The sequence below is a fragment of the Rhinatrema bivittatum genome, chromosome 9 (genome assembly GCF_901001135.1).
Source record: "Rhinatrema bivittatum chromosome 9, aRhiBiv1.1, whole genome shotgun sequence".
NCBI classification, from domain to species: Eukaryota; Metazoa; Chordata; class Amphibia; order Gymnophiona; family Rhinatrematidae; genus Rhinatrema; species Rhinatrema bivittatum.
This window is the reverse complement of record NC_042623.1, coordinates 15,508,088-15,534,854: the sequence shown is the minus strand read 5'-3', so window position 1 is coordinate 15,534,854 and position 26,767 is coordinate 15,508,088. Positions and strand designations below refer to the sequence as shown.

At 48.3% G+C, this 26,767-nt stretch overlaps 1 protein-coding gene across 1 annotated transcript; it reads right to left on the bottom strand.

The window, feature by feature from the left end:
* Nucleotides 1–1,474: 1,474 nt before the first annotated feature.
* Nucleotides 1,475–26,763, bottom strand: KIN (Kin17 DNA and RNA binding protein). The gene is made up of 13 exons (XM_029615439.1): nt 26,528–26,763; nt 24,248–24,342; nt 23,409–23,452; nt 23,193–23,315; nt 16,401–16,582; nt 13,336–13,384; nt 13,173–13,227; nt 11,243–11,374; nt 10,472–10,517; nt 9,946–10,014; nt 8,651–8,750; nt 3,385–3,485; nt 1,475–1,749 (listed from the first exon to the last, which is right to left on the bottom strand). The coding sequence occupies exons 1-13, from the start codon at nt 26,639–26,641 to the stop codon at nt 1,687–1,689; spliced, it is 1,173 nt and encodes a 390-aa protein (XP_029471299.1). The 5' UTR covers nt 26,642–26,763; the 3' UTR covers nt 1,475–1,686.
* Between the last annotated feature and the right edge of the window lie 4 nt (nt 26,764–26,767).

Here is a 26,767-nt window from a genome sequence, read left to right as displayed (position 1 = left end):
CCTTTCCTCTGGCTGACCTCAGAACGACAGCAGGAGTACGTGAGTAGAAAAGACATCAGGGCCTGGGCAGAGGTTACATTTCTTGCAAGTCTGGGAAAAGCCTTTGTATTTGTCCAAAACCTGGACTTTGTCACCATTCAGACATCAGTGAAAATAAAATTCAAACTCTATATGTATAATTAAAGCAAACCCCCGCATCCGTGGCTGTGCAGCCACACTGTGAAAAGGTTTTCTTGCTGTTCTAATAGAAATAGAGTACAGTACAGCACAAGTCGGTCATTTTCTGCTGCAGCTAGAGCCTTAAAGTGAGTCTTCTTTGGAAGAAGGTACAGGAAAGGGAATAAGAAACCAGAGGAAACTAAGCACATTCTTACAGCTGAGTTTCTACCAGAAGTCTGTGTAAAGGTTTCTACTAAAAGTTGTCTAAATCTAATAAAATTACCAAAACTCTACCCTAAATAAAGTTATGTAGCTTTCAGATGGAAATTTGCATCCATCATGTACTTTAGCAATCTTCTAGCTAGAAATAACAGTTGGGACTCCTTGTTCCAAATGTCAGCATATTTGTGAGCACAATCTCCCTCCATATCCTGCGTGCAGATGATAAGATCTCCCCCCCATACATATCTCCCTGTTCACTTTGCTCTTGGCTGCAATATTTAAACCCAAGATAAGCAAAAGAACAAAATTCTTTTTTCCCCCCAATCAAAACCAGGCTGCTGGTTAGTTTGCATCCCTATCTCAAAAGATGTCGTATCGCTCAGCAGCTGAAGCTTTTCCCGTGCTGCTATGGTTTTCTGCAAGTAGCGTGGCTTGTGATCCTCCACCCTCCTCCGTCCTTACAAAGACACTGTGGCCCTGTGCAGTAATCGAGCAGTGCATCGAGAACAAGGGATAGTTGCAGCCTTTCCAGTGTTGATATGAAGTTGCCTCAGAAATCCACTGTTCTGTTCTTGCCAACACCTGTTGCATTTTCTGGACAAAAGGCCCTAAGGAACTGTCCAAGAGGAACATTTAATGGGAAATACTGAAGCTCCAAAGTAGCGCTAGCTCCACTGCCAACTTGCTGGCTCTGCTGGCAGGATCATGCAGGTGCAACGCTGTAATTACAGAACCCCAATGCCCTGGTACAGACACGCAGGCGTCCTGCCAGTACCACACGTGCTAATCAATGACTAGATCTATCTCCAGATAACACTGCTTGCATTTCCTGTTCCCATCCTTCCCCTAGGAAAGGAAATGGACAGAGGGTGAAGGAGCCAAAGGGAAGATTTTATTAAAAGTTAAGAATCCCTTTTCTGGGGGACTGCGTGCAGGTTTAAACAAACAGGCACAAGCTTGAGCAGGATTGCCTTCTGGAAAAAAAAAAAAAAAAAGTAGAATTTTTAGGATTTTTGTTTGAGAAGGTGCTGAAAATACTCCAGAAATATGTCCCAGCACAAAGATACAAGACATTCACAATACAGGAACAAAATAAAATATTACAAAATTAGACTTTAATATACAAGTTTTTGAAAATTTCCAAAAATCTTTACAACAAGATTGCACTAGTATTTAAATACCTCTCCAGTACTTTCAGAAATCTGCTGTAATCTGCAGAATAAACCCCCTGCTGCCACAGTCAGCGGGCACAGAGTTTAGGTTTCCAGATGGTTTAATGCTTCGCTCCAGTCCATGCCTGGGGTCTCAGGCTAGCTTGGAAATGTCTTCGTATGGAACACCTTCAGCCTTGCATCCCTTCATAGGTCCCTAAGGACAAGAGAGCACAAACATTACAAGCTGACTCAGCAGCAGCCAAGTACATTGATCCTTTTTTGGGAGGACGAAGGGGTGTCCTGGCCAGAACCAGAGCCTAGAGCAGGCACAACTACGGCTGGAAATGGGGAGAGATCATGGGATCTGTCGGTCAATGAGACGGCAAGCTGCAATCCAGGAGTATCATAAATAAATCCTGCATAGCTTGGTGCAAAGAAAACATAGGGATGAGGGAAGAGACGTATGCAGGAGAAAGTGAGAGCAAGAAGCAGGAAGAGTTACAGCAGAATCCAAGACGGACATAAGCTAAGCCTGACGCAGCATGCTGATTTCTTGCCATAAGAACCACCAAACTGGGTCAGACCAAGGGTCCATCAAGCCCAGCATCCTGTTTTCAACAGTGGCCAATCCAGGCTACAAGTACCTGGCAGGATGCCAAAGAATAGATCCAATCCTTCTTGCCTATAACCACGGATAAGCAGCTTTTTTCCCAAGTCTGCATGATTAATAATGGTTTATGGACGTTTCCTCCAGGAACTTGTCCAAAATCTTTTTAAACCTAGTTACGCCAACTGCTTTCATCACATCTTCTGGCAACAAATCCACAGTTTAATTGTGTGCTCAGTGAAAACATATTTTTCCAATTTGTTTTAAATGTGCTACCTATCAGCTTCATGGAATGTCCCCATGTCCTCGTACTCTTGGAAAGGGTAAATGACTGATCACTGAACTTACCATGGAGGGCAAATAAAGCTGCTTGTACTTCTGGGCCAATCGTAGATACTGCATTCAGTCTGCTCCGTTACTTAACTATGTGCCGCCACCCTCACTGCTTGGCTGCAGCTCTATAGTGCTATTGTTGCCTGTGTCTGGTTTTGACCCATACTGTTATATTAATTCTGGTTCTGTCTGTCAAAGCTCGACTTATACTCTGTGCCAAGTTAAATTAATTATCCTGTACTGCTGATCATGCTTGAGCATCTGCTCCTATACTGACCTGTTAAGCTATTCTAATTTATTATAATTCATTTTGAGTCCGGTCCAGTTAAAAGCGGAATATCAAATGTTTGGAAATTAATTCATTAATCTACCATTCTATGCTTTTTTTGGGCAAGCTGCATGGTCTCATCACTTTTATTGCTTTAAATTCAGCCCAGCTTCAGTGCAGCGAGGTTAAAACCTATCACCATGAGGTCTGTAAAACACAACGGGCTGCTATAAACCCTGAAGCATGGTCTATGCAGAGCTTTAAACATTTTCACAGCTACGGCTGGGATCTCAGATTTTAGAATTCTGATATTCTTCTGGGAACGTCAGCTTTTCTCTTCAGTTACAAGTCCTGCTTAGACAAGACAAGACATACACCCTATAAGTTGGGGACTCTTGATCCTAATCATGGTGCTATGAGCAACTAACTTCATAAAACTACCGAGAATATTTTCAAAACGTCTCCTGCAGAGCGAACCAAGTCACTGGGGTTTCTCGTGGAGCTTCATTAGGCATTTCAGAGATCTTGTCCTGCGGGTGTTTTATCTGTGCAGGTGACATAAAAGCTGAACCGGCTCAAGCGACCAAGCAAGGGAAGGACGGAATAATTCCGGCTTTCAGATTTTAAGAGCACGCACTTACAGAATCGATGGTTACAGTGACAGAAAAATTCTTCTCGTCTACTGAATTCAAGATGGCTTCACTCCCCCGGTTCCCGCCATTCAAAACCAGGACTTTCTTTCCTGAAAGAGAAACATAGCAGGAAATGTTATGCAAAACCAGACTCGAGAACAGCCTTTTCTCAAATCACATGCAATCAGCAGAGAAAGCCGGCAAGACCGGGGCCCGGCAGCAGAGGGCAGCGGTTCCAGATAGGAAGGTGCGAAAATCTGCAACCACAGGTTCCAGGCCCAGCAGAGGAAAACCCACGCACACATAAAAGCAGAGGAGTTCAAGGCTGGCAGGAAACTCTTTCTCCAGGACCCTAACAACGGAAGCTCTAAGGGCGGCAGCCCTAAATATTCAGCACATTCAGAGCGGCCTGGGAGGGAGCTTCTCAACCCCCTAACCTAACCTCCCTTCTCCTCCCGCCCCCTAGCACTAATCTAGGACCCTCCCCGGACCTTTGTCCTACCTGCTCTGCCTGCCCTCTGGCAGGCGCAGGTTGCGCACGCCAGCAGCCTGCCGGCACGCGATCCCCCACACAGCGGCAAATGGCAGCTGTGCCAGGAGCCTCTGACCCCGCCCTGCCCCCGCCCCTTTTTCTAAAATAGGCCCGGCGCACATAGGCTTTTAAAAATCTACCCCTTAATGCAAAATGAGCTCAGGATGAAATTCCCTAAATATGTTAACCTTAGGTGTTACACTTCTGCATGGGGGTAACCTGCACAGAGCGGCAGTCACTACCCCTGTACGGTAGGAAAGGGACTGAGCTGCACAGAGCGGCAGTCACTGCCCCTGTACGGTAGGAAAGGGACTGAGCTGCACGGAGCGGCAGTCACTACCCCTGTACGGTAGGAAAGGGACTGAGCTGCACAGAGCAGCAGTCACTGCCCCTGTAAGGTAGGAAAGGGACTGAGCTGCACGGAGCGGCAGTCACTACCCCTGTAAGGTAGGAAAAGGGACTGAGCTGCACGGAGCGGCAGTCACTGCCCCTGTAAGGTAGGAAAGGGACTGAGCTGCACGGAGCGGCAGTCACTACCCCTGTAAGGTAGGAAAGGGACTGAGCTGCACGGAGCGGCAGTCACTACCCCTGTACGGTAGGAAAGGGACTGAGCTGCACGGAGCGGCAGTCACTGCCCCTGTAAGGTAGGAAAGGGACTGAGCTGCACGGAGCGGCAGTCACTACCCCTGTAAGGTAGGAAAGGGACTGAGCTGCACGGAGCGGCAGTCACTGCCCCTGTAAGGTAGGAAAGGGACTGAGCTGCACAGAGCGGCAGTCACTGCCCCTGTAAGGTAGGAAAGGGACTGAGCTGCACAGAGCGGCAGTCACTGCCCCTGTAAGGTAGGAAAGGGACTGAGCTGCACAGAGCGGCAGTCACTGCCCCTGTAAGGTAGGAAAGGGACTGAGCTGCACGGAGCGGCAGTCACTACCCCTGTAAGGTAGGAAAGGGACTGAGCTGCACGGAGCGGCAGTCACTGCCCCTGTAAGGTAGGAAAGGGACTGAGCTGCACAGAGCGGCAGTCACTGCCCCTGTAAGGTAGGAAAGGGACTGAGCTGCACAGAGCGGCAGTCACTGCCCCTGTAAGGTAGGAAAGGGACTGAGCTGCACAGAGCGGCAGTCACTGCCCCTGTACAGTAGGAAAGGGACTGAGCTGCACAGAGCAGCAGTCACTACCCCTGTAAGGTAGGAAAAGGGACTGAGCTGCACAGAGCGGCAGTCACTGCCCCTGTAAGGTAGGAAAGGGACTGAGCTGCACAGAGCGGCAGTCACTACCCCTGTAAGGTAGGAAAAGGGACTGAGCTGCACGGAGCGGCAGTCACTGCCCCTGTACGGTAGGAAAGGGACTGAGCTGCACGGAGCGGCAGTCACTACCCCTGTACGGTAGGAAAGGGACTGAGCTGCACGGAGCGGCAGTCACTGCCCCTGTAAGGTAGGAAAGGGACTGAGCTGCACAGAGCGGCAGTCACTGCCCCTGTACGGTAGGAAAGGGACTGAGCTGCACAGAGCGGCAGTCACTACCCCTGTAAGGTAGGAAAAGGGACTGAGCTGCACAGAGCGGCAGTCACTACCCCTGTAAGGTAGGAAAAGGGACTGAGCTGCACAGAGCGGCAGTCACTACCCCTGTAAGGTAGGAAAAGGGACTGAGCTGCACGGAGCGGCAGTCACTGCCCCTGTACGGTAGGAAAGGGACTGAGCTGCACAGAGCGGCAGTCACTGCCCCTGTACGGTAGGAAAGGGACTGAGCTGCACAGAGCGGCAGTCACTACCCCTGTAAGGTAGGAAAGGGACTGAGCTGCACGGAGCGGCAGTCACTACCCCTGTAAGGTAGGAAAGGGACTGAGCTGCACGGAGCGGCAGTCACTACCCCTGTAAGGTAGGAAAAGGGACTGAGCTGCACGGAGCGGCAGTCACTACCCCTGTACGGTAGGAAAAGGGACTGAGCTGCACGGAGCGGCAGTCACTACCCCTGTACGGTAGGAAAGGGACTGAGCTGCACGGAGCGGCAGTCACTACCCCTGTACGGTAGGGAAGGGACTGAGCTGCACGGAGCGGCAGTCACTGCCCCTGTACGGTAGGAAAGGGACTGAGCTGCACAGAGCGGCAGTCACTGCCCCTGTACGGTAGGAAAGGGACTGAGCTGCACAGAGCGGCAGTCACTGCCCCTGTACGGTAGGAAAGGGACTGAGCTGCACAGAGCGGCAGTCACTACCCCTGTAAGGTAGGAAAGGGACTGAGCTGCACAGAGCGGCAGTCACTACCCCTGTAAGGTAGGAAAGGGACTGAGCTGCACGGAGCGGCAGTCACTACCCCTGTAAGGTAGGAAAAGGGACTGAGCTGCACAGAGCGGCAGTCACTGCCCCTGTAAGGTAGGAAAGGGACTGAGCTGCACGAAGCGGCAGTAACTACCCCTGTAAGGTAGGAAAGGGACTGAGCTGCACGGAGCGGCAGTCACTACCCCTGTAAGGTAGGAAAAGGGACTGAGCTGCACAGAGCGGCAGTCACTGCCCCTGTAAGGTAGGAAAGGGACTGAGCTGCACGAAGCGGCAGTCACTACCCCTGTAAGGTAGGAAAGGGACTGAGCTGCACAGAGCGGCAGTCACTGCCCCTGTACGGTAGGAAAGGGACTGAGCTGCACAGAGCGGCAGACACTGCCCCTGTAAGGTAGGAAAGGGACTGAGCTGCACGGAGCGGCAGTCACTACCCCTGTACGGTAGGAAAGGGACTGAGCTGCACAGAGCGGCAGTCACTACCCCTGTAAGGTAGGAAAGGGACTGAGCTGCACAGAGCAGCAGTCACTGCCCCTGTAAGGTAGGAAAGGGACTGAGCTGCACGGAGCGGCAGTCACTACCCCTGTAAGGTAGGAAAGGGACTGAGCTGCACGGAGCAGCAGTCACTGCCCCTGTACGGTAGGAAAGGGACTGAGCTGCACAGAGCAGCAGTCACTGCCCCTGTAAGGTAGGAAAGGGACTGAGCTGCACGGAGCGGCAGTCACTACCCCTGTACGGTAGGAAAGGGACTGAGCTGCACGGAGCAGCAGTCACTGCCCCTGTACGGTAGGAAAGGGACTGAGCTGCACGGAGCGGCAGTCACTGCCCCTGTACGGTAGGAAAGGGACTGAGCTGCACGGAGCGGCAGTCACTACCCCTGTACGGTAGGAAAGGGACTGAGCTGCATGGCGTGGCAGGTGTTACCTTAATGGGCAGACTGGACGGCCCTTTGGTCTTTATCAACCGTCATTTACACAAATGGAGAAACTACTTACCTAATAATTTCGTTTTCCTTAGTGTAGACAGATGGACTCAGGACAGTGGGTTATGTGCTCTTCTGCTAGCAGATGGGAGATGGAGTCAGATTTCAAAGCTGACGGCACCCTAGATATACCCCTGCAGTAACCTCATTTCTTCAGTATCCTCCTCGAAAAGCCATTATGGATATATATATATGGATATATATATATATATATATATATATATATATATATACGCTGGTTAAGTGCACTGGTGGTCTGCACTTTGAATCATGTTTTTAATCAAGTTGGTGTTTGTTAGCCTATATATATATATATATATATATATATATATATATATCCATATATATATATCCATAATGGCTTTTCGAGGAGGATACTGAAGAAATGAGGTTACTGCAGGGGTATATCTAGGGTGCCGTCAGCTTTGAAATCTGACTCCATCTCCCATCTGCTAGCAGAAGAGCACATAACCCACTGTCCTGAGTCCATCTGTCTACACTAAGGAAAACGAAATTATTAGGTAAGTAATTTCTCCATTTCCTAGGGTGTAGCCAGATGGACTCAGGACCAGTGGGATGTACAAAAGCTACTCCTGGACAGGGCGGGAGGCTGCCCGTGGCCCACTTAGTACTGCCCTTGCGAAGGCTGCGTCTTCTCGGGCCTGGACATCCAGGCGGTAGAACCTGGAGAAGGTTTGTAGGGAGGACCACGTCGCCGCTAGACAGAACTCGGCGGGCGACAGAAGTTTGGCTTCTGCCCAAGATACTGCCTGGGCCCTCGTAGAATGAGCCTTAACCTGCAGGGGTAAGGGCTTTCCTGCCTCCATGTAGGCCGCCTTGATTACTTCCTTGATCTAGCGGGCTACGGTCGCTCACGAGGCCGCTTCGCCTTGATTCTTCCCGCTGTGGAGAACAAACAAGCGATCCATTTTGCGCACCGGTTCCGATTGTTCCAGGTATCGTACCAGGAGTCTGCCGATATTTAAATGGCCGAGAAGGTGGGAGTCTTCCGAGTCCTTATGTTCATCTGGAGATGGCTTGGTTCAAATGAAACGCTGACACCACTTTCGGTAGGAAAGAGAGGACGGTGCGAAGCTGCATCGTTCCTGAAGTGAACCTAAGGAACGGGTCCCGACAGGATACTGCCTGTAGCTCGGAGATGCGACGGGCTGAACATATTGTCTTCAATGTTAAGAGGCGTAGTGACAGACTGCGCATTGGTCTGAATGAAGCCCCAGTTAGAAAGTCCAACACAAGATTGAGGCTCCATAGGGGATCTGGCCACTTTAGGGGTGGTCAAAGTTGCTTAGGAAACAGGCCAAGTCCGGATGAGCTGATAGACGGTTTTGGGGACGTGGGGGGGTTAACTTACACAACCGGTGGGGGTCTGTGAGACTGCAATAAGGAAGGGACATGGGCAGAGTGGACAGGCTCAGGGATCACATTCTCAGCTTGCAATGAAGACTTCCTGATTTGGCTGCTCAGGAACTTACCTGGAGCTGGAATGACCGTTTCGAGATGCGTCTGATCCAGTTTTAGTTTATCGCCATAATCAATTGTCTTTACAACTGCGGTGTATTTATCAACCACTTCCTGCCAAAACAAAATGCACGTGCAAAATCAAATACCTACAATACCTGAATGCAATTCACTTTGAATGTCGAAAAGCGGAATATAAAGCCAATTAAATAAATGCAAAAGTGAACCCAAATTGGGCATGATTGATCGAATAATTCTGGGCAGCCCAGGGAAAGCCTTGAACAAGTCCAGCTGGGTGTCTCCATGCACGCAAAAGACGCCCAGGATTTTACATTAATCACCCAATCCTCTCTACTGCACTGTGTACATCATTATTTTCAGAATTAGCGGGAAGAATGCGGTTTGTTCGTTAAACACAATGATTAACAAGCGGCGTGGGATAAACACTGTGGATCCATAAAGGCAAGAGGATGGGAATGAAGAGTAGAGCCACGGGGGTGGATTGCTGGAATGTTAACTACTACCTGGTGATCACTACCCTTACTCAAAAAAAATCCCTTGCACGGTTAATGCAACCCCAACATTGCTCTCTGCTTCAACGGCAAAGGGAAATGTGGAAAAGAGGATTTGCATTCAGGCAACAACCAACAAGGACTGAATTTCACAATCAGGGTAAACAAATAAGCGTGGGGTTAGCTTGCTTATTACGGTGGTTACTACCCTAAACCAATTAAGCCTGATACTTCACTTTGAATGCATACACAGCATTGCTCACGAAGAAGGAAGAAAAAGAAGGCTGACAAGCCTAAATCAGGAGACCGAAGGGTGAGCTGATCCACCTGCTGGAGGCAGACAAATACTGAAGGGCTGCAGGGTAGGCTCTGTCCTCATATAGGATACCCTTTCAGTTTTGCTCTGACTCCACCTGCTGGAAAGGAGGCTCAACCCACGGTCTGGACTGATCCGGGTACGTACAGGGAAAGAGGATTTACATTCAGACAACATCCAACAAGGCATTGTTCTGCGGTCTGGGTAAATAAGCATCGGGGTAACTTGCTTGATGCGGCGGTTACTACCCTTAACCTTTAAGCCTTATGATTTACCTTTGATGCACCTCCAACATTACTCTCTGCATCAATGACAGAGGATGGCAGGAAATTCAAATCAAACAGTTACCAAGAAAGGCCCTGAACTTGGTGGTTGGTGAAACAGATAAGTATGGGGAAAATAAGTGTGGGGGCTTGCTGGGCAGACTGGATGGGCCGATTGGTCTTTTTCTGCCGTCATTTCTATGTTTCTATAAGCTCACCTTCACAACTGCTTTCTTCTTGTAGTACCTGTCACCCAGCTTTTTGGTCACGATTTTCACAACAATTTCCTGAAACAAAGAGTACAATAAGTGAGAAGCAAAAAAAGACAGATTTCTGCAGTTCTGATCTGCAGGGATTTTTACGAAGTTGCTTCCTCCACCTTCCCCTGAAATAAACGAATGCCACCTACTCGGCTCCTGACCCTCCTCCCTGGAAGTTAGAGAATCTTTAGTTCTCCGCTGGAAAAAGGCAGCAGTAATGAACCTCTCCCTATAACAATCTTCCCGCCCTCATCCCTTCTTCTTTCAAGCAAGACTGCCAGATCGTCAAAGGATGGCACAACTGTACTAACAATTTACTGTAATGCAACAAGAACATCTTCCCAGCCTTTACGCGTTAGCTTTCTGGTGCCACCTTTTATCGTGGCATCTCAGGAGTCACAAAATCTCGCTTCATGGTTTGGGCTTAAGCAGGCTTCTGCCTCTGTGCTATAGCACCAGGTCAGAGGGGAGAGCTGGTACTTACCGGATGCAACCAATAATCTGTCCGTGCATTTTTTCTCTTTGCTCTTCTAGCTATAAAAAATTAAAACAAAAACACAAAACCATACATTTCAGTTTTCAATGCAAATGCATTGCATTCCCAAGCATGTATGTGCCGGACACATCGGCCTAGGATTTTTTATTGACTAAAGAACTGCAATGGTCTAACAGCAAGACTCAGCTTTGCCCCACTCTGTGAGGAGGAGTGCGGTCCTTTCTGTGTTGATGGTGAAGGACTCGGCTGGCTCCAGAGTTGCCACAATGCCTAACCTAATGTGGAGGGAGACTGCAGAACTGAAAAAAAAAAAGGCAACACAGCCGGCAGCGCGATAAGATGGCTGCCAGTGCTCTGGAATACCATGCTCCTGTTAATGTAGTGGCATGTAGGGCTCTCTGAGCGGACTAGAAGCCTACAGAGAACAGATTTCCAACCTCCTCCACCCCATCCAGTCACCAAAGGCTGATGTTAGGCAGTGAATTAGCCTGCAACAATGCAACTCGCAAATTCTGCTCTCTCAACCTTCTCACGGTTCTAGATTCCTCCAATGTATTTTATATCCCCATGTGGTAAAACACTGAAAAAAGCGTTAACCTGCATGGGACAGGACTGCAGGCCCCGGGCAACGTATCGGCCGTCCATAGGGATGCAGACGGGCGAGTGCCGGTAGGCCAGCCTTCTACAGCTCTTGACTCTGAAACGGCTGCTTGCAGTGAACATGTTCCTTGTGCATCTAGAACAGGGAAAGCATCGCGCCGTACCTCCATGATCTCGTCGAGGGCGGATTTCTTCTTTTTCTCCTTGGCTTGCGTGGAGCTGCGAGAGGATTCTTTCCGCTTGCCCACCGCCACTCCCTCGGCGCTCTTCAGCGCGTTGGCTCCAAAGGCACTGTCAGAAATGATTTACACTGGCAGCTCAGTATCTAACGGTACTCCCAATGCAGAGTATTTAAAAAAGCAGAACAAGGGACAAGAAAACAGTGCACAGCCCAGTTAGCAGTTAAAAGCCAACAGTCACCGTTCCTCATGGTTATTATTTTTCATTTCCAAACGGAAAAAGTCCCAAGCATTTGAAAGTTAATGTTAATAAATCTGCTGTGTAGATCTGCATCCCATTAAACCCACAAATAAAGCTGACGCACAGATCTTCATCAGGGCCCGTATGTAAAGCATGAATGCAGCTGGGACGGCTGAAGCACAAACCTTTGTCAGAGCGTAAACACCGCACAGTTACCTGAAGCAAGGACTCTGGAAAGAACATTTTGAATAGCGAGGAGCGTATCCAAAATAAAAGATTCACTCGGATATTCTGACAACATCAACACATAAGCAACAAAGCAGATTGGGTGAAAAGGCGAAGAATCTGGAGTAAGAAGCAACAGTCAAGAGGGGTGGCCTGCACAACCCAGGTAATAAAACGAGGAGCCCTCTCTGCTGCCCCTGAGAGCTGCGTCTGGCTGTCAGCAAGCGAGGAAAGGGAAGAACACCAAGGACTGTGCATGACAGGACAGGACGGAAAGGCAGACGTCAGGGAACACCAAGTAACCAGCAGCATCAGTTTTCTATTCCCTGAGTAGATTCCTAGTCATAAGAACAGACCAAGGGTCCATCAAGCCCAGCGTCCTGTTTCCAACAGTGGCCAATCCAGGCCACAAGAACCTGGCAAGTACCCAAAAACTAAGTCTATTCCATGTAACCATTGCTAATGGCAGTGGCTATTCTCTAAGTGAACTTAATAGCAGGTAATGGACTTCTCCTCCAAGAACTTATCCAATCCTTTTTTAAACCCAGCTACACTAACTGCACTAACCACATCCTCTGGCAACAAATTCCAGAGCTTAATTGTGCGTTGAGTGAAAAAGAATTTTCTCCGATTAGTTTTAAATGTGCCCCATGCTAACTTCATGGAGTGCCCCCTAGTCTTTCTACTATCCGAAGAGTAAATAACTGATTCACATCTACCCGTTCAAGACCTCTCATGATCTTAAAGACCTCTATCATATCCCCCCTCAGCCGTCTCTTCTCCAAGCTGAACAGCCCTAACCTCTTCAGCCTTTCCCCATAGGGAAGCTGTTCCATCCCCCTTTATCATTTTGGTTGCCCTTCTCTGTACCTTCTCCATCGCAACTATATCTTTTTTGAGATTCAGCAACCAGAATTGTACACAGTATTCAAGGTGCGGTCTCACCATGGAGCGATACAGAGGCATTATGACATTTTCCGTTTTATTCACCATTCCCTCCCTAATAATTCTTAGTCAATATTCTTCATCCGGCATTTTACTTCCAAAGAGAAACAAGATCATCACTTTCTGGAGGTTATTTTTGTACCAGCCCGTCTAAATTACACGGCAAATATGTGCATTACAATCAATTTTCAAAAAGGACTTGCATGCATGAGTTTGCTTTGACAATTATCTCCCAGAATTTACCAGCTTGCAATTATATACGTTTTCCAGTTCAAAATTCAAAAAACATGTGGGCGTAAGTAGACCCCCTCCCCGACTCCATCTCCGGGAACGCCTCCACTCAGCGCAGACGTGCGCGCAGGCGTACCCACATACCGGGCAGACGGCCGTTTCCGTGGGGAACTGGGCTGCTGACGTGCCCAGGTTTGCCGTGCCGTGCGGTGCGGGAGAAAACCTCGCAGAACGGGGCCAGACCAGGAAGAGTGGGAGGTAACCTTACCCGGCTTTGGAAGCTCCTGCTGAAGTGCTTGCACCTTTGCTCAAATTAAAGACAACTGAGGAAAAGAAATGAAGAGGAGAATGAGACCGTTATCTACTTACACAGAAGAAACGCAAGGAACAGCACAATGAAACAATAGTTCAGAAAGTAGAAATCTAGTTACCTTTCTCTTCCTCGCTTTCCCTCGTTAATTCTGTGTAAACCGGAGCTTCCTGTAAGAGAAACCCCACAAAATGGTAACACTTCCCAGCCTGGACCTCTGTGTTCCCCATGTAGTGCTCCTTCCCTTCATTTCTACAAGAAAAAGTAATCGTAGGACGTCTGTTCCAAAAACAAAGGGAAGGAGATGGCCCAAGAAGCAGAAGCCTTTGATGCTGGGTGACTGAAGGGTTAAAAGACAAAGGCTTAGATTCAAGAGACTCCCTGGATCACAGCCAATTCAAAGAGGGGAAACCCATCTTACAGCCGGAGCAGTAAGTCTGTTTGTTTCCTTTTTATCTTTCCATATATATATATATACATATAGAAACACGACAGCTGATAACGACCAAATGGCCATTCTAGTCAGCCATTCACCTAACTATTCTGCCCTACAATCCCTGCCATTCCCTCAGAGATCCCCAGGGCTTATTTCCTACTTTCTGGAATTCAGATTCTGTCCTTGTCTCTGCTACTTCCACTGCGAGGCCGTTCCATGCATCCACCACCCTCTCTGTAAAGAAATATTTCCTAAGATTACGCCTGAGTCATCGCATGACTCCTCATTCTACAGCCTCCTTTCCGTTGAAAGAGAATCACCTCCGGTGCATGGAAACCTCTGAGATATTTGAATGTCTCTATCATAACTCCCCATCTCGTCTTTCACTAGGGCAGTGGTTCTCAACCTTTTTTCGGCCAGGACATACCTGACAGATGGTTCTCACATGCGTGACTCACTGAACATGTGACAGTCACGGGGCAAAATGTAAATCTACATTCTGCATCCTCAGGAACCCCCTCGACCCCCAAAAATGGGTGCAGAGCAGAACTAGGGCATTACCCATACAACTCACCATACGAAAAAGATATTCTGGTTCTGATGACATCTCAGTAAAAGCAAAACAAACTCCCTTTACTGCCAGGCACAATACCCCTCCTTATGAAAAGAGAGTAATTTACCACCAACGCATGTCTTATTGAGAAAACACAACAAATAAGATTGATACAAATGCCTACATGCTAGTAAAATACCTCAGTCACATACCCAGAACTGACCTTCACCAAGTACAGAAAAACCACAAGTTATAAATATGGAGACAGAAACTGGAATGGAAAACCAAAAAAGCCACCCTGCAAGCAGTGCGAACCTGGAGAAATGGGAAGAGAAATATAGCACCTAACATAGTCCCAGGATCTGCAATAATGCACACAAACTAAGCCGCACAAAGTTACACCTGTATTATGGAACCACTTAAACAGTAACAACCCTATCTATGAAATACAACTATTAAACCAGGCCCTAAACACTAATACATTTCCTATTGGGAAAACAGAATAAGCCAAGCTGCTACAGAGCCCCACACAGAAATCATTGTAAAGCTATACTAAAAATATGTTACAAAACAGCTGCTGAACAGAATAATATCCAACAATTAAAAACTCATATGAAATTATTAAAACATGTCCAAATATCAATAAAATATTTCAAAACAGCAGGCATCGCATAATGCCCAATAATTAAAATGGCAGTCAATCAAGAAAAATAAATTTAAAAAGCCACCTTTACTTACCCTCTCCAGCAGCTCTCCTACTCCTTTCCCTTCCAGGCCACTAGCACTCACCAGAAGCAGCAAGGGCTGCTGAAGCTCTGTCCTCACAGTCCTCTTCCTTAGGGCCCACAACCAGTCACTCACACACACACACATACACCTCCAATTAGACCCCCACGACCAGTCTCGGTCTCTTTCTCACACCAGTCATCTTTCTAACCAGTCTCTCTCACACACAGAAACACATCATCTCCCTGTCCAGTCTCTGTCTCTCACACACACACACCGGTCACCTCCCTGACCAGTCTCTGTCTCTCTCTCACTCACACACACACACCGGTCACCTCCCTGACCAGTCTCTGTCTCTCTCACACACACACACACCGGTCACCTCCCTGACCAGTCTCTGTCTCTCTCACACACACCGGTCACCTCCCTGACCAGTCTCTGTTTCTCTCTCACACACACACACCGGTCACCTCCCTGCCCAGTCTCTGTCTCTCTCACACACACACACACCGGTCACCTCCCTGCCCAGTCTCTGTCTCTCTCACACACACACACACACACCGGTCACCTCCCTGCCCAGTCTCTGTCTCTCTCACACACACACACACACACACACCAGTCACCTCCCTGCCCAGTCTCTGTCTTTCTCATTCATACACACACACACACACACACACACACACACACACACACACACCAGTCACCTCCCTGCCCAGTCTCTGTCTCTCTCACACACACACCAGTCACCTCCCTGCCCAGTCTCTGTCTCTGTCACACACACCAGTCACCTCCCTGACCAGTCTCTGTCTCACACCACACACACCAGTCACCTCCCTGACCAGTCTGTCTCACACACATACACACCAGTCACCTCCCTGCCCAGTCTCTGTCTCTCTCACACACACCAGTCACCTCCCTGCCCAGTCTCTGTCTCATACACACACACACATTAGTCACCTCCCTGACCAGTCTCTGTCTCTCTCACACACACACACACACACACACACATCACATCTTCCTGACTAGTCTGTCTCTCTCTCAAAAACACATCACCTCTGACCAGTCTCTCTCTCTATCACACACATGCTCCCTCACTTACATACAAGCTCTCAATCACACACAAATGCTCTTGCTCCCATTCTACTACACAACCACAAAGCTTACACACACACACACACACATACACACACACAAGCTCTCATTCATGCACCCAGGCACCCATTCTACCACAGGCACACAAAGCTGCCACTCACTCACACACAAGCTAATGTGGAGCCTCTTCTCAGTGCTTGGCCCAATAAGCCTGGCCTCTGGCAGCGGCACACAGCTCCTCTCTGAACAGCTGAAGACTAACGTGTTTTGCACCCAGGTGGATACACTGATCCGGCCTCAGTCCTGAAGCTCTAAACAACGCACTGGGTACAAGCAGGTCTGCCTGCAGACAGAGTATTATGTGCTTTTATTTCCTCACCGGCTCTACTACCCCCATGCCCCTTTTAACTTGCTCCTCGATAAATTTGGCGGTTCTTTCTTCATCATCCAGATCCTGTTTCTTCTTCTTCTCCAGCTCCTGCTGTCTCCGGATGGTCTCTGGATCCCTGTCAATGTACTGAATGTACCAGCCCTTGGGAGTCTCATCCACCTTGCACAAGCCTGAGGAGAGATAACAAGCAGGCCATCAGCTAGGATCCAGCCAAAGGCGGAACAGACATTCGTAAAGTGAGATTGTTTTTAACTACAGATAAATATATTTCTTAGCAACCTTGGAAAATAAAGGAGAAGATAAGTGTTTTGAGTAGAAGGACCAGGCCATGAAAATAGCCAAGGACATAGTATGGCTTGTTTTTAAGGCCCTCCAATGGGGTACACCTATGTACCTTACTCGTCTTATCACTCCTCATCGCCTCGCGTGTGCTCTTCAGTCACCCCAGCAAGAATTGTTAGTTCTGCTATCACCAAGAGAAATCCAGCTTGAAAGCACAAGGGGAACTAGTTTTTCCGTTTTGGCACCAAGCCTACGGAACTCTTTTCTACTCTCCGTACGGCTGGAAAACGACCAGCTTAAATTTCGAAAAGCCTTAAAAACCTCGCTCTTTTAGACAGCCTACCAGGCTCGATAATCCTTAATGTGGTTTCTTAACGGTAGTCTCCTTTTTAAGTACTAATAGTTGATTGATTATATATTTATAAATGATCTGGAAAGGGGTATGACAAGTGAGGTGATCAAATTTGCAGATGATACAAAATTATTCAGCGTAGTTAAATCACAAGCAGATTGTGATAAATTGCAGGAGGACATTGTGAGACTGGAAAATTGGGCATCCAAATGGCAGATGAAATTTAATGTGGACAAGTGCAAGGTGATGCATATAGGGAAAAATAACCTATGCTATAATTACACAATGTTGGGTTCCATATTAGGTGCTACAACCCAAGAAAGAGATCTAGGCGTCATAGTGGATAACACATTGAAATCGTCAGTTCAGTGTGCTGCAGCAGTCAAAAAAGCAAACAGAATCTTGGGAATTATTAGGAAGGGAATGGTGAATAAAATGGAAAAATGTCATAATGCCTCTGTATCGCTCCATGGTGAGACCACACCTTGAATACTGTGTACAATTCTGGTCGCCGCATCTCAAAAAAGATATAATTGCGATGGAGAAGGTACAGAGAAGGGCGACAAAAATGATAAGGGGAATGGAACAGCTCCCCTATGAGGAAAGACTAAAGAGGTTAGGACTTTTCAGCTTGGAGAAGAGACGGCTGAGGGAAGATATGATAGAGGTGTTTAAAATCATGAGATGTCTAGAACGGGTAGATGTGAATCAGTTATTTACTCTTTCGGATAATAGAAAGACTAGGGGGCACTCCATGAAGTTATCATGTGGCACATTTAAAACTAATCGGAGAAAGTTCTTTTTTACTCAACGCACAATTAAACTCTGGAATTTGTTGCCAGAGGATGTGGTTATTTATTTAACATATTTCTATACCGGTTTTCATGAAGGGATTCATATATCAAACCGGTTTACATGGAACTTAGGGATTAACTAATTAACCAAACCAGAGAGCTGAAGCAAAGTTACAAATAACAAGGAGATTGAACTTGGGGGCTAGAGTAGCCAGGATGGTTAGTGCAGTTAGTGTAGCTGTGTTTAAAAAAGGATTGGATAAGTTCTTGGAGGAGAAGTCCATAAACTGATATAGGAAAATTGGTTCTTACCTGTTAATATTAATTTCTGTAGTACCACAGATCAGTCCAGACTCCTGGGTTTTGCATCCCTGCCAGCAGATGGAGACAGAGAAAGTTTTATTGACACTGCTACATAACTATGGCCTGGATTTATCAAAATGCACTAAATATTGCATGCGATAGGAAAAGGGGTGTGTTTTATGGTAATAGGCAGTTTATCGCAATTTGCACTAATACACTAGACTGGTATTTATATCTCTATGGGAGGCCCACTTAATCACTCGAGGTGAGGGTTAGGTATTAGTGTAGGGGTTAGGGGCCACTTTAACATTCAAAGTGAGACGTACGAACAGAACATTGCTCTCTTGTTAAGATTTGATGACCTTCGGAGTGAGGAAACTCACCCAAAGATGAGATTTGTGCAATGTTCTCTCAACCTAACTTGATGGACTCTCTACCTGGGTAACATCAAGCTAGGTTGAGAGAACACTGCACAAATCTCATCTTTGGCTGAGTTTCCTCACTCCGAAGGAAACGCAAGAAAGCTAACCGCACTGCTCTGGGTCTCTAAACGATTGATAGACCAAGACACTTCCTTCGCAGACCAACTTTCCTGAGCAGACTGCTGCTGACATACTGCTCCTCATCCAGAGAGACTGGCATCGGTAGTAAGAATTACCCAATCTGGAACCTCCAGATCAACACCAAGAACTAGACTGGAAGTCATCAGCTACCAAAACAGACTGTCCCGAGCAGTACCCTCGAGAGGTAAGGGAAGATGGAATTCCTCTGAGAGCAGATTCCAGCGAGCCAAAAGCAAGACAGTCTCTGCAGCAGTCTCATATGTGCAAAGGCCCATGGCACTAACTCCAGAGTTATTTATTTAAGAAATCTTTTATATCGATATTAGTCGAAACATCATATCGGTTTACAGTGGAACAAAAGAATGGAAAATACATTGAACAAGGAAGCGGGAAGGGGGTACATAGAACCAATAGAAAGTATGGAAGGAGCAAAAAACGGGCACACAAGGCAACATGGGAAAAACAAATGCAATGCAAATAAGGCAATTAAAACAATTAGAGTTGAAGCCATTGAACCCAGAACCTAAAAATAATCCCAGACTCTGGGTACCAGTACAAGCGCCAAATTTGACCCTGCAACATCAAAACACACTCCTCCGTAAGAAACACCTTGCCCTTCCGCGTGTCCAACCGAGCCCCCAGATACTCGAGGGACTGTAATGGTACCAGGTGGTTCTTTGCTAAATTCACCACCCAGCCAAGAGATTCCAGAGTACAGATCGCCTTCTGCACCTACCGGCGACAAACATCCTCCAACTTTGCCCTGATGAGCCAGTCGTCCAGGTAAGGATGCACCAGCACTCCTTCGTGATGTAACGCCGCTACCACCATCATCATCTTGGTGAATGTGTGAGGCGCTGTGGCCAACCCAAGGGAAGAGCCTGAAATTGAAAATGCTGACCCAGCACCATGAACCGCACAAACCGTTGATGATCCAGCCAAATGGGAATGTGCAGGTACGCCTCCGACAAATCCAGAGAAGTCAGAAATTCTTCCTTGTGCACTGCTGCAATTACCGACCTCAGGGTCTCCATCCAGAACCTCGGGACCTTGAGCGCCACAGTTACCCGCTTCAAGTCAGAATTGGGTGCAAAGTGCCTTCCTTCTTTGGAAGGACGAAGTAAATGAAATACCTTCCCTCGCCTCGTTCATGCTGGGGAATTGGAATCACTGTCCCCAACATCTGCAACCAGTCTAGCGTCTCTCGCACCGCACGTTGCTTTTCTAACGACCCGCAAGAGGAGACGAGAAACAAATCATGGACGGGCCGAGCAAATTCTAACGCGTAATCGTCTCTTACTACACCAAGGACCTACTGACCCAGAGTAATTTTGGCCCACTCCCCGTTAAACTGCGCTAAGCAACCCCCTATAAAGGGAACAGCGGAGTGGACCTGCCTCGCCTCATTGCGAGGACTTAGCCCCCCATAGCTCCACTCCCTGTGGAAGCTCTGAAGGGCCTCCGGCCTCCTCGAAAGGACTGACCCCAGGACTGACCTAGGGGAGAGAACTGCTTCTGCGAACCTGGGGCTCCTTTCACCGGGCGACCGAGTCTGAAAAATCCGCTTGCCCTTAGGCTTGTCCTCGGGCATCCTATGCACCTTATTCTCACCCAGATCTTTCATCAACTGCTCCAGGTCCTCTCCAAACAAAAAGGCGATCCTTGAAAGGCAGAGAACCCAACTGAGACTTAGACGACACATTCGCCGACCAGTTAGGCAGCCATAACACAGTGGATCCCATAATCCGAGACGAAGTTCTCACCAGGTCATACAAGGCATCTGCAACGTAGGCCACCGTCACCTCTAAGCGCTCAGCTTTACCTGCCTCGTCACCAGACTTCGCTTGCCCGTCCTGGAGCTGCTGCACCCAACGCAGACAAGCTCTTTGCATGAAACTGGAACAGATGGCCGCCTGCAAGCTCAGGGCCGACACTTCAAATACCCTCTTGAGGTGAACCTCCAGCTTTTGATCCTGCACATCCTTCAAAGCCACAGAATTCGTGACCGGGGCAGTCATCTTTTTTTGTTACCGCCAACACCGCAGCATCCACCTTTGAAAGGGAAAACATCTCAAACGTCTGCTTCGGCAAAGGATAAAGCTTTGCCATCGCTCTCCCCACTCGAAAGCCTGCATCGGGATCTCTCCATTCCCAATACACCAACTTCTTCATCGACTTATGATATGGGAAGGCCCTCATGGGAACCCTAAGCCTATCCAGGTCCACCCCCTTCCATGTCCACATCTTCTTGCGGTACCTTCAGCCCAAGCTCCTCCAGCACCTGAGGAATCAAAGGCCCCAATTCCTCTCTAAGGAACAAACGGACCACCTTAGGGTCATGCCCCTCGGAAACTGGGATTTCCTCTGGATCACCCCCCAGAACCATGCCGGCCGCATCCAGATCAACCTCCTGGTCCTGCGACAGTAACGCCCCCAGGTCCCCTGCAGCCCCCTCTGACTCAACTAACTAATTTGACTCATTGCCAGCCGGATTAGGACCCAGCAAATGCTGAACCAATGAAGGCCGCTTATTCCGGGGCTGCCCAGGTCTGGAACCTAACCCCAGACCCTTGGAAGGTGGAGACCGGGTCCCCAGTCCTGCCTGCTGAGCTAAATAAGCCTCACGCAGCAGTAAAACAAAATCTGCTGATAAGGCTGAGAAACATCTACAGAGGGCCCAGCCACAGGCAGATCTGAAGCCTCTACTCCATCTGCCCTACCCCTGGCTCCTCCTCGGGGCTTGCGTAGATTGGGGAAAGCCTCAGGGAAAAATCCACACACCCCCCCCCCCCCCCATCAGTGCGGACAGCGCCATATGATAATCCAAAATGGCCACCGTTCCAGCACTGATGGAGACAGAGGCCCTGACCCGCTCTGAACCCCGGCGCGCAGGGACAGCCACCATGGGATACCTACTACTCTTCTTCGCGGCTACCAGGCCATCGGACAGCCCTTCTCACCCAAAATGCAAGTCACTCACAGACCAACGCAGTTCAGGTGCTGCAACACCAAGCCGCGCACCCTTACTGAGCCCATGACACACCCCAACAACAGAGAACCCCCGCCAACCTCACAAACGCAGAGAGCCATCCCTCAAATCTCCAAGGCCCCCTCTGCCTGGTCTGGCTAGACCTTCCTCTTGCATCTTTTTTTTTTTTTTTAACTTTAACAAAAACCTTCCACAACATGGAACATAGAGCTGTCCAGCACCACAGGAAGATCAGCCAAATTCAAACAAGAAGAGGCAGACTGAGAGAATCAGCCGGCCTGAGCCCACAGCCCCCTTAGCAGCCTCGTGACGGGGAGGAATCTGGACCACCAGATTTTCAGTCCACAGGACAACAGAGCAAGTATACAAAAAGGTCAATGACCCGACCTCCAGCTCGTCCACCTCAACCAGACAGGGAAGGATCCATCAGGACTCAAAAACCCCCTGGGGGGAAGACTCACAAAATCAATGTACTCTCCAGACTGCAGAACTGCAGGTTTTGCACCATCCACCATCTACTGGAGACAGAGAAATAGTGAGGAACTGCAGGTGGCACACGGGGTTATGTTGCAGTGTCAGTAAAACTTTCTCTGTCTCCATCGGCTGGCAGGGATGCAAAATCCAGGAGACTGGACTGATCTGGGTTCGTACAGGAAACAATGAATAGGGAATAGTCACTGCTTGCTGCCAACATTAGTAGCATGGGATCTATTTAATGTTTGGGTACTTGCTGAAGCTTTCTCTGTCTCCATCTGCTGGCAGGGATGAATAAACTCAGGAGTCTGGACTGATCCGGGTACGTACAGGAAAATTATGCTTATTGTTTTGATTTTATTAGGTTTGCATTTTTACTTATTTGATTTTGATTTGTTTTGTCTTGCTTTTATTATGATTTCATTAATTTTGTTTGTATTATATAATGAATTCCACTGTAAATATGCTAATTATCAAACTTGACTTTTATGTATTTTTATGTATTTTAGTACACAATTTTGATATGGTTATACATGTACATCGCCTTGACTACTTTGTATGATATTGCGCTAAATCAAACAAAGAATAAATAATAATGCCAAACATCATTACACACGATGAAGCAGAGTGATTATTCACACTAGTAATGAGCCTTACCGGGCACTCGGGAGCGGCTTGCTGAGTTTATACCCTGTTTGGCTCGGGGGGGAGGGGGAGTAATGAGCGGTAAATGGAATTTGACTACATGGTCATTTCCTCTTTTCTGTCCAATCACTGCACTGCACTTCTGAGTGCCAGTTTGTGGCTAAACAGTTCAGCGGACTCATTTGTTTGTACTACAAGGGTGGAGGACAATTCATGAAGTCTGCTAGAAGTCGTCTTTTATTGACAAATTCCATTAATATCTTCCTGAGGGTCACTGGGGATAGCTACATGCCGAAAATAAATGTATAAACAATCTGCTCAAAGCGGTGCCCAAGCGTAGAATAAAGTAAAACCTCAAGTGAGCTCTCCGCTCCTTACCTTCTCTGCCCAACCACTTGGTGAAATCTGTCAGGGTCTCCCACTGGGTGGCGTTCATGTGGATGTGCTCCCGATGGCTGATGTATTCATTGTACACAATATTATTGTGCACTCTTTTCGTTCCTAGCACAGAATGAAAGAGCACGTCTTTAATGCCTCAGGTTTCAGGAGCTCTCTTATGTTCTGGACCCTGCCAAGTACGACAAATCTGCTCACCAAATCGTCTGCGGAGCAACTCCAAAAACTCATTCTGGAACTCCCTTGAGAAAAAAAACAATAGAAAGAAACCTTGAAGAAGTGGGGTAGATATCACAGGAATATTGCCCATGCATAAACAATTAATAAAGTATCTCCCCAAGCAGATATTTATCCCCCATGCTCCTTTCACAAGGACCCCGTAAAGGTAACCTGGAACATGGAAAGAGAGCAGCACAGCCAGGCACAGTGCACGCACGGGAAGAAGATGCTAACTTGTACGAATGCTACGGCTGTGGGGACTTTGTGCATCTGCCTGGATTTTCTAAGAGAAAGTTGAATGATCTCAAGGTGGCACAGTATCATTTTTTTTAGCTGAACACCGCACTTGGCAATCAGAAAGCCTTTTATGTTCAAAGCACGTTTTTCCAGGAAGAGCTTTATAAGTCTGTGAAACAATTCCACCGGACGTGTGCGATGCTCGTGACTAGCATGTTCCATCAGTAGTGCCGTTTTTTTTTGCTTTTTTTTAAAGATAAACCTCTTGGCCAGAAACCCAGGGATCAGCAAAGAGATGATCGGTAACACTGGGGCAAGCTTTGCGCTGCACATTTCACTCGCTGGCAGAGGGGAAATTGAGCCGGACAGCGGAGGAGCAGCAGCAGCCCAGTGACGCAGGAAGCGTTCCTGCCCCTGTCCTTCAAAAAGAAGGAAAGGGCAACAAATGTTTTGATAAACTACTTTCCCTAAGAACTTATGCCCAAAATAAAATAAATCCCAATCATTTTAATCATGAGGGTTAATGTCGCCCTCCCCCCATATCTGCTGAACTTTGAGTGCAATACTTTGAAAATACTCACTCCGAAAAATAATCCATGAACTGCTGAGGATTTTCAGATGCAAGCAACAGTTGTCTCTGATGGGACTCGGACATGCAATGACATTTGAAGCCATTCTTTGACAACAACAACAAAATAAATCATTAAATGAGTGTTCCCATAACTTTAACTACAATTTCCAGATACCTTCCCATACTTGTATACATATTTGAAGAACTGTTAAGTCAGGAGGCTGTTTTTCAGGACGGCCCTTTCAGTGCTAGCCTGGAGAGATACTATAGCTGTCACTGTTATGCAGTGACTGAAAACCAATCAGACTAGGCCTCGAACCCAGTCTTCTGCAAGGCAACCTACTGAGTTATTGGGCCGATTCCAATTTGCAGCAAAACTGAGTCAGTTTACAGCATATTAGAAAGAGCAGCAAGTAAACAGAGTTTAATTGCTTCACAGTAAAAAAGGTATAACCAAATAAAAATAGCAACAGAAAATCTCATTAAAACTTGGCAACAAATAGGTGTATCTTAGCAGTAACTTTAGATAGTTCAACGCACAGTGACTAACCTCTGCTGAAAACATAGCAGAGATACTCGTAGCTAACAGGCATTAAATAAACCAGCAGCAAATACATTGGTTTGAAATAGGAGTTGCTGCTGGTTTATAAGACCGGATTTATTATGGTGAATATTTACACATACAGAAAAGCCGAAACAAGACCTGCAGTGATCTACCAGGCCTCTGCTACGAAGCTCCTGGATGTAGGCATGTCTGAATTAAGTGCAGTGGTGTAAGCAGACTAAGTTTAGCCCCGACATTACTACTCAGATCTGCTACAAAGTAAGAAGCAGCTTCACATCTGCTGACAGGAGTTTTCTGTGTAGGGGAGAGGCTGAAGCTCCATAGCTGCCTAGCAAGAATGGGACATGCACAGAGTTTCCTCAATAGAAAGCCTGAACTAGTCCAACCCACAAAAAAGGCCTTTGGAAGTTCTAGAATTTTTGGGGGAGTTTGCTTGAAGTTGACAAGAGTCAGACAGGAGGGATCAGGGATGATACGGTTGGGGGAGAAGTCAGATCAGGGGTGAGAAGACAGACAGGAAGAATCAGGGATGAGAGAGGTGGGAGAAGTCAGACAGGAGGGATCAGGGATGATACGGTTGGGGGAGAAGTCAGATCAGGGGTGAGAAGACAGACAGGAAGAATCAGGGATGAGAGAGGTGGGAGAAGTCAGACAGGAGGGATCAGGGATGATACGGTTGGGGGAGAAGTCAGATCAGGGGTGAGAAGACAGACAGGAAGAATCAGGGATGAGAGAGGTGGGAGAAGTCAGACAGGAGGGATCAGGGATGATACGGTTGGGGGAGAAGTCAGATCAGGGGTGAGAAGACAGACAGGAAGGATCAGGGATGAGAGAGGTGGGAGAAGTCAGACAGGAGGGATCAGGGGTGAGAGAGGTGGGAGAGAAGTCAGACAGGAGGGATCAGGGGTGAGAGAGGTGGGAGAGAAGTCAGACAGGAGGGATCAGGGGTGAGAGAGGTGGGAGAAATCAGACAGGAGGGATCAGGGGTGAGAGAGGTGGGAGAGAAGTCAGACAGGAGGGATCAGGGGTGAGAGAAGTCAGACAGGAGGGATCAGGGATGAGAGAGGTGGGAGAGAAGTCAGACAGGAGGGATCAGGGATGAGAGGTGGTGGGAGAAAAGTCAGATAGGAGGGATCAGGGGTGAGAGAGGTGGGAGAAAAAGTCAGATAGGAGGGATCAGGGATGAGAGAGGTGTGGGGGGAGCAGTCAGAAAGGAGGGATCAGAGGTGGGAGAGAAATCTGACAGGAGGGATCGGGGGTGAGAGAGGTGGGGGGAGAAGCCCAACAGGAGGGATCGGGGGTGAGAGAGGTGGGAGAAAAGTCAGAAGGAGGGATCAGGGATGAGAGAGGTGGGAGAAAAGTCAGAAGGAGGGCTCAGGGGTGAGAGAGGTGGGGGAGAAGCCAGACAGGAGGGATCGGAGGTGAGAGAGGTAGGGGAGAAGCCAGACAGGAGGGTTCAGAGGTGGGGGAGAAGACAGACAGGAGGGTTCAGAGGTGGGGGAGAAGACAGACAGGAGGGTTCAGGGGTGAGAGAGGTGGGGGGAGAAGCCCGACAGGAGGGATCGGGGGTGAGAGAGGTGGGGGGAGAAGCCCAACAGGAGGGATCGGGGGTGAGAAGCGAGAAGAGATAGGAGGGAGAGAAGGACAATCGGACAGGGTCGGGTACGGGGGGGGGGGGGGGGGGAGGTGTAAGGGATGCTCGCTGTCTCTGGGCTGCGGCCTCACCTCGTCGCGGCACTGCTTCTGGCACATCTGGCAGTACCAGCGCAGCTTCTGCAGCCCCTTGGATTTGATGCGGTTGGCGATGGCCTTCGGGGTGAGGAAGTCCGCCTTCCCCATGCTGCCGGGTCCGAAGGCGGCGAAACTTCAACGGGAAACCCGCGACCGCTGAACCCGCGGCCCTCACCGACACCGACTTCCGGGCGAGGCGGAACGGGCCGTGACGTCACCCGCCGTACGCGTCAT

Excerpts from the sequence above, each read along its gene's own strand:
- KIN (XM_029615439.1), bottom strand. The coding sequence starts at position 26,641 with ATGGGGAAGGCGGACTTCCTCACCCCGAAGGCCATCGCCAACCGCATC. Across the intron at positions 13,385-16,400 it reads GCATGGGGGTAGTAGAGCCG|GAAGCTCCGGTTTACACAGA; the intron begins GTGAGGAAATAA and ends TTTCTCTTACAG. Across the intron at positions 10,518-11,242 it reads GACGAGATCATGGAGGTACG|AAGAGCAAAGAGAAAAAATG; the intron begins GCGCGATGCTTT and ends TTTTATAGCTAG.